General features: G+C 41.7%; 1 protein-coding gene across 1 annotated transcript in view; it reads left to right on the forward strand.

Annotated features, from left to right (window-relative positions):
• The window catches only part of CRAMP1 (cramped chromatin regulator homolog 1), a 39,193-nt gene extending 26,554 nt beyond the window's left edge, over positions 1-12,639 (forward strand). The window contains 11 exon segments of the mRNA XM_010719894.3: positions 366-490; positions 492-548; positions 1,337-1,411; positions 1,975-2,056; positions 2,783-2,887; positions 3,906-4,084; positions 4,639-4,719; positions 8,335-8,569; positions 8,830-8,994; positions 9,654-9,799; positions 11,557-12,639. Of these exon segments, the coding sequence (XP_010718196.2) occupies positions 366-490; positions 492-548; positions 1,337-1,411; positions 1,975-2,056; positions 2,783-2,887; positions 3,906-4,084; positions 4,639-4,719; positions 8,335-8,569; positions 8,830-8,994; positions 9,654-9,799; positions 11,557-11,721 (1,415 nt within the window). The 3' untranslated portion in view covers positions 11,722-12,639.

Consider the following 12,639-nt stretch of genomic DNA (forward strand, 5'->3'; position numbering starts at 1 on the left):
TGCCAACCAGCAGCCCAGGCTGCCCAGAGCCACATCCAGCCTGGCCTTGGATGCCTGCAGGGATGGGGCATCCACAGCCTCCTTGGGCAAATGTTCCAGTGCCTCACCACCCTTTGGGTGAAAAACTTCCTCCTAATATCCAACCTAAACCTCCCCTGTCTCAGTTTAAAACCATTCCCCTTGTCCTAATACTATCAACCCATGCAAACAGTCTTTCTCCCTCTTGTTTATGTGCAGCCTTCAAGTATTGGAAGGCTGCAAACAGATAGTGGCAGGGCCAGGGTCCATAAATCTAAGCTCTCTGTCTCCTTCAGTTACCAGATAGTTATTTTTGTCTTCATTTAAGTTGCACTGAAATCTTCCAGGTTTGAGAAACCTCCCCAGACCTCTGCTGGTGGCTGGACCTTCGAGTTCTGGAAGCTCTGATGCTGATGGTGGACTCTTTGCTGTTCCTACAACTCTGCCCCCCAACAGCCGCCACGGGAAGCTAGTTTTTGCCTAGCAAGGAAGCAGAACTGACCTTCCGGCAGCACTTAGACACAATCAGTGTAAGTGAGCTCAGTGTGTGAAGACATGCCGTTCTGTGCCTGAGCCAGCTTGTTGGATTATAGGCTTTTTGTTTCATCAGGAGGCACGGGCGTCCCTACAGAGCAGTGCTTCCAGTAGTGCTGAAGCATAGCACTGTAGCAGCTGAGTTTAATCACATTTTGGTTATTCTTGAGGTTGTTGTCACTTCTTCAGAGCAAATGCCATCATGCTTCGTGATGAACCCAGTTTGCTCTCTAATTAAATTGCTCCAATAAAATCTATTGGCCAGGTTGATCACAACTAGCTAAACGTACAATGAATTTTAATACAACCTCATTTGCTGTATTTAATGGAAATATTTATGCGATCTCAGTAAGAGCTTCTTGCCAAGCTATGGTAGACAAGCAGTGAAATGACTTTCTGCGGGGTGGAAGCTTTCTTCCTGTAAAACAAGAAGAAAAATAATGCACTACTAGTGAAAAACTTCATTGTTCTAGCAGAGGGTTGGAGATATGAAGATAAGTGTTAGTTCTTAAGTTAAGGAAATGGGATTTTCTTACTTCATTTTCTTTTACTGGACTGTACGTTTGAGGAGTTTTCAATTAAAGCATAAATAGGTGGGGTGAGAACATCAAAATCAAATGAGATGCACTTAACTTAAAGGTACTCTGGGAAAGACTGTTAGACAGTATGAAACAAAGCAACATTTTAATAAATAGTTGCAGTTTTATTGAAAAAGAGTTTATGGATGTAGTTTATTGTGTGCATGCCTAAAATACTTTCTGATGCGTTTCCTGTTCTTCTCTAGATGCAGTCAGACTTTTTCTTGCCAAAGCCAAGGAAGCTGAGGAACCGGCACCTGCGAAAGCCGTTAGTAGTGCAGGTGAGAATGATGTGCAAAGTGTGAAGTGGGACCACAGATGTGTTGTAGGCTCTTGTGGCAGGTGGAGAACATACAGAAATAAAACAGTGGACGCTTGTATGGGGAAAGGGAAGTTATCAAGTACCAATATACCCTTTGGTCTCTGCTGCTCTAGGAGACCTAGAAGATGTATGCAGTTCGTTTTTGGTAGTGAGACACTCTGCTCTGTGCAGTTTGTTTTTAAGCCTGACAAATGGTGCAGCTCCCTCTTGAATTCATTCTTGTTTAATTGTGATGGGAGATTGGTTTGTCTTGATCCAATCCTTAAGCTCAAGATACTGTAGTATCTTGGGAAAATTAAAAATGATTGCATGAATAATCAGAATGGAGTTCAGTTCTAATTCACATTTGTCTGAGAGCTGTCCATGTGAAGATCTTATCGTAGCTTACAGAGGACACACAATTTGTATAACATTCTGCTTCTTACTCTAGAAGGTATCATGAACTTCTGTGCCCCAGAAGACCATTTTACACTCAACTTGTAATAAAATGTGTTTTGATTTATTGTTGTTTCTGTCACACAGAGAACACTGCTCCCCAGGCCATCTGGAAATCCGTCCCAGCACGTGTGTTCCTTTTCTATCCTATCCAACTCGTCTATTACAGGTGAGTTCCAGGTATATTTCACTTCTTTGCTGTTAGGAGGTTACGCTGCAGAAAGGAATCACTTTTGAGCAGAGGAAAATACCATGTTATTAATTGATGGAATCACTTCCCACAAGAACATGCAGTTGTTCAGCAAACCATGATTATAACTGAAAAAAACAACACCAAAAGTTTCCCCGTTTCCCAGCAGTGAAATTAGGGGAGAGCAAGCAATATCTTTTTGCAAGGAGACAAAACTGGAATAAATTACTAAGATAATTGTTTTTTTCTGTAGGGTGTAATCATTGGTCTGGGTCTCCTAACAAACTTTTCCTGGTATCTGGGATGCTCTTTGAATTTCATGCATTGTAAACTATATGCTGCCCTTCTTGTTGTGGGACGATATACTTGTCCCTACTTGCCGACGTGCTTCTCTTGAGCACAGTGGTGATACAGGTGATCTCAGATCTCAGCTTCAGTCACAAAATCAACATCAAAGCTTAGAGGTTATCCTCATTCAAAATGATGAAAGCAGCTTCAGTTACACAGCAGCACTCGCATTTCTGTGGTAAGGCGCTGGTCAGCTTGTGTTACTCTTTAAGTCTGTTTCTGTGTCTGCTGTTTGCATTCATGGAAGCTGGCTGCTGCTTGGAATGAGTTTATTTTTTCTTCCACTGAACTGCGTTGTGCCCTGCTTTGAAGATATTGGATCTCATTTGCTTGATTGGTATTTAATCTTTCACTTAGGGAGAGGTTCATTTCGGCCAATCCAGTCCTCACTGACGAAAGCTGCTGTCTCTCGTCCCATTGTGCCCAAAGTTCTTCCAACGCAGGCTACCAACCATCTGTCCAGTAAGTCATTTGCTAAGCAACAAAAATTAAGGTCTGTCGTGATCTGTGTGATGTTACACTGTTGGTTTCTTCTTCCTGGGTAAAAATGGTTAGTGCCTTTTGAAGTTAAGGAAAACGTGGAATGTTGTAAATGGCATCTTCCATGCAGACTTTGTGGCTGGAGAAAGGGAGAGGTCACTGGGAAAGTCCAGACTGTTTGTTTTGTTTTTTTTTTTGCTGTGTCTAACTTGCAGGCTAGAAAGGGCTTTAGAATTGGTAAACAAAGTCAAGGACTTGGGTGATAGGTTGATTGTTTTTTGCAAGACCACTTCACAAAAAAAAAAGAGGTAGTGACATCTGCCATAAGTTTCTTTCAGTCATCTACTAACATGGTACTGGGAGCTCTGCAAAAAAAAGAAAAAGCCAGCATAGCCCCAGCAGCAACTGCCTTGTAACAAAAGAAGATGGTCCTATAACTAGAGTGCTTAGTGACATAATGCAGTGAGTTCCTCTCAGAGAACTCTCTGTGATGGGAAGACATTCAGATGTATACATGGATTTTCAAAGATCTGGATGATGATGTTCATGCAGTAACCTAAGTTTATATATTGAGACTAAATTGCTGCTGGAGGCAAGGTAACAAAGTAAGACTATTGTTTCTATGCCTCCTCTGTTAAACCATAGGAAATTTCTAGGAAATGCATAACCAACTACATAATAATTTTCAGGACAAAAAAAAAAAAGTAGAGGGGAGAACTAAACTGTTTTGATATACCTGATAACATACTGGAGCAGAGCAGAAAAATTGTAAATGTTCAGCTGAAATGAACGTTATACATCATGAAGGAACAATGGATAGAGATGATTAGATAGTAACCATTCTTTTTGCATGAATCAAGTTTTCATTTACTGGCCAATTTTTAAAAAACTGACTTATTTATTTATTTTTAGAGAGTCACTACAAGGTAATTGCGTGAAGGAAAGACCTGTAACGTGTCTTTTTTGTGTGTGTTTTTTTGTTTCGTTTGTTTCACCAAAGGTGCTATTGACTTGGCAGCTAAAAGTGCTGGTATTATCCCTGGTAGCCCTGTGCCTGTCCTGGATGCAGATGGTTTGTCAGGTGTATCTCCACTGTCACCAGACAGAGTGACCACAGTGGTAACAGGGCAGGAGTCGACGACTGCACATCAGAATGGAAGCTCCATCACCACTGTGGAGGTTAGAGTCTCTTGAGTTTGCTCTTCCATTGTGTAAAAAGCTGTAGTAATGATGAGTCTCCAGTGAACTTTGTCTTGTAGCTTGCTATTAGATGTGACTTACCATGGCAAACCGAGGCTGTGCTGCATGGCATGTATTCAGGGGCTGAAGGATCAAATCACCATTGCATTGAATGGATTTCCATCCCATAAAGTAGCTTTCATCGGTGAGACTGTGCATGTTGTCCATCCAAAAATCTGGGCATAAAAAGAAACAGTGGCATTTCTGCCACTGACTCAAAGAGAGAGAGTGACTCAAAAAAGAATGTGGGGACAAAACATCTGTGATGCATTTGGAATGGAAACCAATTTCTCAGTGCTGGTTTCCTTTACTGAGATCCTTGACACATGTCAGTCCTTCTCATTTTCTTGGGGAGCTGATGGACCATTTTGAAAGGCAGAAGATGTAGAAAGAACATGCATAAATGGTGATATACACTTCTCTCATCTCCCTGGCTATATTTCCATCATCTTATGTGAAAGTGTGACTTACGTGATTCCTGCTGTTCCTTTTAGGGATCAGGCTCTGGGTGTCGAGTTCCATTTATCAGCCTACCAACACGTCACGAGCAGGAGACAGTTCCTGATGGTTTTCAGGTAGAGTATGTGTTGAAAGAACAGATGTATGAAAGGAGTAATGTTTTAAAAACACCACTGGTCTTACTAGCTAGATACCCTTACTCTCAGATAGTTGCATTCCATCATTAGTGTTTTGTAGAATTGAAAATCTAGCATCAAAGATTTAAAGAAAGATCTGAAGAGGTAAAGAAATTCAGACACAATGCTTAAACTTAATTGGAGGCCATTCTCTAAAAATGCGAAACAGATGTGACAGCTCTAACTTCTGAAGGATATAGAAGTCTGACTTGTTTATGATTGCTCAGCAATAAACTACATGTGTATTTTAGACACCACAAAGAAGGATTTCAGCAGTCCTTTGCTGAAAGAGGAATGCTTGTTTCAGTACATTGCTGAGGGAGGAATATTAAGCCTAAAAACATGATTGTTGTGTCAGCATCCACTTCAGAAAATCACATTTCTTGATGCTGGATGCAATAAGACGTAGTTACTTAGAAGGTAGGTGCTGCCATACTTGCTTCTAAGAGTGTTGTCATCTTGTCCCCACCTTCCTTCTCCAGTGGGTCCGTGACCTTGTCTGTGACAGGTACAGGCAAAAAAAAAAAAATTTGAAGACCATAAAGGAAAGGAAGCACAGTTGTCAGGATCCTAGAAGGACTTAGGTTGGAAAGGACCTCAAAGCCCATTTAGTTTCAGCCATTGAAGCCACTGATCACAATCCTTTGATTGCCACCATGCAAGCAATTTGTTATCCACCAAATAGCACACCCTTCAATCCATCTCACTTTAGAGGTAAGGATGCCATGTGAGACCATGTCAAAGGCCTTGCACAAGTGCAGGTAGATGACAAGTTGCCTTTCCTTTGCACACTGATGCTGTCACCCTATCACAGAAGACCACCAGATTGGTCAGGCATGATCTTCATGAAGCTGTACTAGCTGTTTTGGATCACCTCCTTATCTCTCATGTGCCTTAACATAGCAGGAGAATCAGCTCCCTGATCCCAGGCACAGATGTGAGGCTCACTAGCTTGTCATGTCTCAAGTCTTCCTTTCTCCCTTTCTTGAAAATGGGAGTGATGTTTCATTATTTCAGTCTTCAACTGACACACCTGACAGCCATGACTTCACAGATAGCATGGAGAGCAGCTTGGCAACCACATCAGGCAGTTTTCCCAGAACTCTGGGATGCTTGTCATCTGGTTCCACAGACTTGTGCACATTCAGTCTCATGAGGCAGTCTCAGACTTCCTCTGCTCTTAGTCTGGGAGGGATTTTGCTCCCCCAGCCCTCAGCTTGAGACTGCAGGATTGAGTGAGTGGTGTGGGAAGCCTGACTGCCAGTGAAGAAGGACTGAGACAAAGAACTCAGTGAGTACCTCAGCCCTCCCCATAACTGCTGAAGGCAGTTTTCCCTTGTTATTTATCAGAAGGGGTACACTGTCCTCTGTCTTTCTGGCCAATATAATGTAAAACTCCTTCTTGTAGTTCTTGATATTCCTTGTTCAGTTCCATCTGTGCCTCGTTCCAATCCTGTTTCTGCATGTCCAGACAGCATCTCTTTATTCTTCGCAGGCCTGATCCCACTGCCTGTAACTTTCCATCTTTTTGCTCAGCATGTCCTTTTTGATCAGCATGTCCTTGTTCAGCCATGCCAGCTTCCTACCTCTTCTACTTGAGATTTTTATATATATTTACATATTTTATTTTTTAAATATATACTATTTTTATATATATTTATGCTGAGGATATGAACCTACTAAGGGTATATCTGTGGTGATGAGATCTTAAGTTCTGGTTCCTATTCTCAGGATCACTCTGTATATTACAGAATCACGAAATGATTGAGGTTGGAAGGGACCTCTGGAGGTCATACTGTCCAGATTCCCCCTGCTCTGCTTGGGCCATTTAAAGCAGGATGCCCAGAACCACGTCCAGGTGACTTTTGAGGATCTCCAAGGATGAGTATCTCAATAGCCTTTCTGAAAAACCAGTGCCAGTGCTCAGTCATCATTCACAATAAAGGAGTGCTGTCTGATACTCAGATGAAGTCTCCCGTGCTTCAGTTTTTGCCCTTTGCCTCTTGTCCTGTCACTGAGCAGCACTGAACAGTGCATGACTCTGACCTCTCTGCATCCTCCCTTCAGGCATTTATGTATGTTAATAGTATTGCCCTGAGCCTTCTCTTCTCTGAGCTGGAGTCCCAGCTCTCTTACCCCTTCCATGTAGGAGAGATCATAGAAAGATTACAGAATCATTATGGAATCATAGAATGATTTGGCTTGAAAGGGACGTGTAAGATCATCCAGTTCCAATCCCCCCCATAGCCAGGGACACCTCCCTGAAGCCCAGGCTGCTCACAGCCCCATCTGGTCTGGCTTTGAGCGTTTCCAGAGAGGGGGCATTCACAAACTGCTGGGCACCTGTTTCAGCATTTCACCACCTTCATCTTCAGAATTTCTCATATCTAGTCTAAATTTACCCTCTTCCAGTTTAAAACCATTTCCCCTTGTCTGGTTGCTGCATACCCTTATGGAAGTCCCTTCCTGTAGAGGAGGGATGTTTATAAGATGCTCCACTTCTTTCTCTGCTGTCTTCCATGTATTTGTGTCTCTGTTTTTAATGAGGAGTCCAGAAGTAGATGCAGCACTTCAGGTGTGACCTCGCCAGTGCTGAAGGGAAGGAACTCCTTCCTTGATGTGCTGTCGGTGCTTTTCCTAATGCAGCCCAGAATACCACTCGCCTTCTTTGTGGTGAGGGCATACTGCTGCCTCATGTTCAGCTTGGTTTCTACCTGAAAACCGTGTCCTTCTCTGGAGAGCTGCTTTCCTGCTGGTGAGCCCTTAGCATATATTGGTGCATGGGTTTGTTCCTGCCCAGGTGCAGGACTTGGCACTTCCCACAAGACTCTATTAATGGCATACAATTACCTGAGAACACGGGTATGTAACTGGTAATACCAGTTGGGTTTTCAAAACATTACTCATTTTCTGATATACATCAGAAGAAAACACAAACAGTTGTGTTAAGGGGCACTAGAACCAAGACTGCTTACAAAAGAAGATTTAGTTTTGGCAAGTCTGGCTAGAAGGAGATAGGAGTTAGGCTTTTAAAATATTCATAATCATTAGGCAGCTACAGGGCTTTTTTGCCTATGCAAAGGCAAATGTAATACTTAATTCTTAAGAACTATCCTGCAGGTTCTAGAAAATAATTTTATTGTTATAATTCAATGCTTATTTCTGTTTTGTAGGTTGTATTAAATGTTCTTTGGAATGTTACCGACCAGTATTTTTTCTGATGACTTGGCAGGTTATGGGCTGAGAAATACTTGTTTGTGCTTGCAGATATATATTTTTTTTTAATACAAAGAACGTGAGTTGCACTTATTAGTGAATATCCAAAATACGGAAACGGTCTTCTGTAGCTAAGTGAAAAGAATATTTTGAGGCATTTTTGATCATTAAAAGAAGATTAAGAATATATTCTGTTAGATTATCAGTCTTCTTATTGTTTTATTTTTTAAACTCTATCATTTTAATCTGTTGTTTAGAAGCTAAGCTGTTTTTTTTTTTCAGAGATGTATCTAGGACTTCCATAAATTCATGAACAATTAACTGTGCTTCTTGTAACAGGGCACGTCAGTCCTTTCTCTGTCAGAGCTGTCCAAGACTCCCCTCCAAAATGGTCTTTCCACTCCTCCGCTTCCTTCATTAGAGGCTTCCAGTACCCGGCTCTCTCCTCCCAATGTTTCTGCTCTCCTGGATATTTCTCTGCCTGGACCACCTGAAGATGTACTTTCTCAAGGAGAACCTGCCACTCAAATCAGTGATTCTATCATTGAAATAGCTATAAGCTCTGGTCAATACAGTAAGTCTGAGTTTAGCTAAGGTCGTCTTGTTAACGTTAATAATAATAATGAAAAAAATCCTTGTTATCTTGCATGTCAGCAGAAATTTTTTTGGGAAGCTGTTTTTGAACTTTTCAAAGATGTGTTTTGAAAATCCATTGCATGGCTGACCTGTCTTTCCTGATGTATGTAGGTGGTTTCTTGTTTTTAATGTAAATTGGTGTGGTGTCGTGACTTTACCACATTGACTGAACCAGTGACTCTTGACGTTGGCTTACAGGTGAAGGTGTTTCTCTTTCTCCTGCAAAGCTGAATGGCAGTGACAGCTCCAAAAGTCTTCCGTCCCCATCCAGTAGTCCTCAGCAGAACTGGATTGCCTCTCCCAGCCACGACCCTCAGTGGTACCCCAATGACTCCACAGACTCGTCTCTCAGCAGCTTATTTTGTAAGTGTTGGTTTATGAGGAAATGCATATGTACAAAAAAACAAAACAAAACCAAAAAAACAGAAAAACCCTCTGTTTGTTGGAAGTGATCCTTTGGAAAATAGTTAAGTAGGACACTTGTGGAATTTTTCCCTTTTTTTGTTTTGTTTTGTTTTTGCCTTGAATGCATTTTATTTCTCTTCGCAAATCTGTTCCTAAAACAATCCTGTTGCTAAATTGGAGCATAAATTGAAGCCGATACCTTTGAGTGAATAATTCATTGGTACTTCTTTGGAGTCTGCTTGGAGCCTGACTCATCAGCTGGTTGAGACATTTTGGATGTCCTGCCAAAATGAAAAGGTGCCCTTGGCTCTGCTGCTGGAAAATAGGCTTCGCTCTGTGCTTGGTGAGCCTAGCTTCAGAGATGAGATCATTGAGTTTATTTGTTGGGGGAAGGTGTTTTTTCTGTTTGCTTGCCCTGGGTTTTTTGTTGTTTGTTTGTTTGCTTTTAATTAAACTTAATGAGCCTGCACTTTGCTGATGGTATTCATACTGGCAACATATAATTATAGGAGATAGAAGAGACAGTCATCCTTCATTTGTAGTTTCCTTGTCGTCTTTATCCTCATTGTGGCAGACTTTTCAGTGCATTGTCTTACTGATGTGCCTCTTCTTTATAGCAAGTTTCATATCCCCTGAAAAGGGACGAAAGATGTTGCCAACTCCTGTTGGGACTGCCAGTGGCACCTCCTTACTGGGACCTAGCCTTCTGGATGGAAACTCACGGGACTCTTTTGTATCACGGTCTCTGGCAGACGTGGCAGAGGTATGTAATCAAATTGCTTCCAGCTGTTTTTGCTTCCTTTTTTAGTACACTGTTATTGCATTTTGTCCCTCATATCTTCCTGAGGTACTTAAGACAAAGATGCTTTAATATCTGTGCTGTACCTTAAGAAAATAAGTTTACAGTCTTAAATGAACGATGCAAAATGGTCTCAGGTAAGAGCTGTTGTATGAAACTGCTTTGGATAACTTTGACACAGGCTCTTTTTGCTGGAAGAGGTCATATTTGCCTTGTTGGATATAGCTTTGTTTTGACAGAGGGAGTTTTAATCCTCCCATTAATTCTTCTATTTTGTGTGTCCTACTTTATAGAACAGGAGTTGAAAAGACAAAGGATTAGAGAAGGATTAAATATTGATGCACCTACATTACAATTGGAGGACTGGTAGAAAAAACAAATGGGCCCAGAAGGAAGAAGCATGAAATGGCTAATGCTGAGTTACCAAAAACGTAGTTATCCTCTCTATTGGTAGAATTATATTTGTTTTGAGGAGGTGGAGGTAGACTCTGACTACAGAAGTTATAAAGGAAAGCTTTATCACCCTGAGGATAATCAGGCAATGGAACAGGTCATCCAGAGAGGTTGTGCAATCTCTGTCTTGAGAACTTCTCAGGACTGATGAGGGTAAAACCCCAAATAAAGTGATCTATCCTCCTAGGTGACCCTGCTTTGAGCAGTCTGTTGACACTTCTTCAGGTCCCTTCCAATCTTAATTAACCTATAATTTACTGTCACTGATTTGGTGTAACAACATGTACAGAGTAACTTCATGAGTGCTTGTCCCAAGGGAAGGAAAAATGTCAGTCCTCTATTGGATACGAATAAAGAAATTCTATATAAACTTTGTAACCAGAAGCTGCAGAAAGCTAATGTTGGTCCAGTGTTTCTTTGAGCTTCAGAGTCTATGCACAGCTCCATTTCCTGGTGTAAATATGAAGATTCTGCAAACTGAGAATCTGTAGAGCATGCACGTTGATTAGCATGCATGCCTTTAATTTCTTTATGGTTTTGAAGTGACAGTGCAGCCCTTGATCTTACAAACTGCCTTCAGAGGAAAATGGGTTAAGTCATAATTTTAGGCACGCCAGAGCTGCTGCAGTGTTTTGTTGGTATTGTGACAGATGCAGGTTTGTATGGGAGCCTTTAAGGAAGCAAGTGTCATTGAAAATAGCTTTAATTATGAGAGGATTCTGTAAGGCCTATTATTAAGTGTCCTGCAGAATCAAGTTTTATTTACAAAAAAATGCAGGTATTAAATAGAGAATGCAATATATATACAGCTGTTGTACAGCACCTTTACTAGTGTGTCTTCATGCTGAATTAAGGATGTGCAGGTGAGGCTTGTTCAGAGCCTTTTTCCTTTTTTAAGAGGCTTACATTTAACCACACTTAAGAGCTATTCTCTAACTCAGATGAAGTGAGACAGAAAGCATCTTTCATGTGAGAGGAGGTGAGAATAAAAGACAAGAAACAGTGGGCAAAAATTGAAATGCGTGAAAGACCATATAAACATTAGAAAACTTCTTTGCTATGTGGGTCGTCGGGTTGCTTGGAGAGGTAATGGAGTCTCCATCTATGGAGATATTCAGAACCTGACTGAATGTAATCCTGGGCAGCCTGCTCTTGTTGATCTGGCTTGAGCAGGGGAGTTGGACAAGGTGATCACAAGTTCTCCCTTGCAACTTAACCAATCCTGTGAAATTTCCACTGACATGTGACTCTTGTCATGTCTCTTACAGGTGGTGGATTCCCAGTTGGCTTGCATGATGAATGAAAACAGCATTGATTACATATCTCGTTTTAATGACCTTGCCCAGGAACTATCAATACCTGAGCCAACCCGCAGGGAAATTCTGTTTGATGGAGGAGGTGGTGGCCCCCCTATTGGGGATCTCTCCCAGTGAGTGTATGAGACCAGCAGGCTGGTGTAGACTGTTCAGCTTAAGTTAGAGCTTGCAGTGCTGGATCATGGCAAGAGCAGATTGCAGAAGCTCAGTTGTCCCTGTCTTGGTGCACTTCTTTCTGAAAAAGAAGCGTTGTCTTCAAAGGTCTGAAGAACTACTTGCAGGTCCTGGAATGTGCAATATACTGGGAACAACAAAATGTGGAATGATATTACAGAAAATAGTGTGTCCCCTGCATCAGTGGTATAAGATGGCAGGTTTGTGAGACAGTCCCGGACTTGTACTTCGGAATGGCCAAGGCAAGAAGCTCAAGCAGGAAAAGGTATTGCCAGAAGCTCCCCTACATGAATTGTTTTTGCATAGCACTCAAAATACCATGATTTGGATTTCACACTGAAGTTGTGGAGAGTGAAGGGGGTGGGTAGGTATGAAAACTACTTTGCGTCTACTTGACGTGTCCTTGTTGGCACTCTGTGTGTGAATTCAGTCCAACTGAAATGTGTTGCACTCTCTTCAAAGATGCTGCAACTCTGTGATGCTTCATAGACCTCTGTGTTTCTCTGGCTGTCTTTCTTTGACCATTCCAGCAGGGGCACATGCCTGCTTTCTTGTTTTGTAGGGGAGCTCTGCTTTAACCCTTCTCCCAGATTGCATGGATCCGTGGGGAGTTTACTCTAGTTTTAAACCCCTTCACACATCACAGTCATCCTTCTGACTGCACTCACGTTCTTCACCTTTGAGATTCTTCACCACATTGCACAGTTCACCCCGGGAGTTGGAGAGTGCTTTACCACTTTCCATGAGGAACAGTTGCTTTTCATGTCAGGAAACACTGCAGAAGAGCTTATCACTATGAAAGCTTTGTCATTAGTTTTGGCTGTGCTGGAAACCTGTATATATTGCTATCTTTCTCAAAAA

Source organism: Meleagris gallopavo, chromosome 16, assembly GCF_000146605.3.
Source record: "Meleagris gallopavo isolate NT-WF06-2002-E0010 breed Aviagen turkey brand Nicholas breeding stock chromosome 16, Turkey_5.1, whole genome shotgun sequence".
In the NCBI taxonomy this organism is placed as follows: Eukaryota; Metazoa; Chordata; class Aves; order Galliformes; family Phasianidae; genus Meleagris; species Meleagris gallopavo.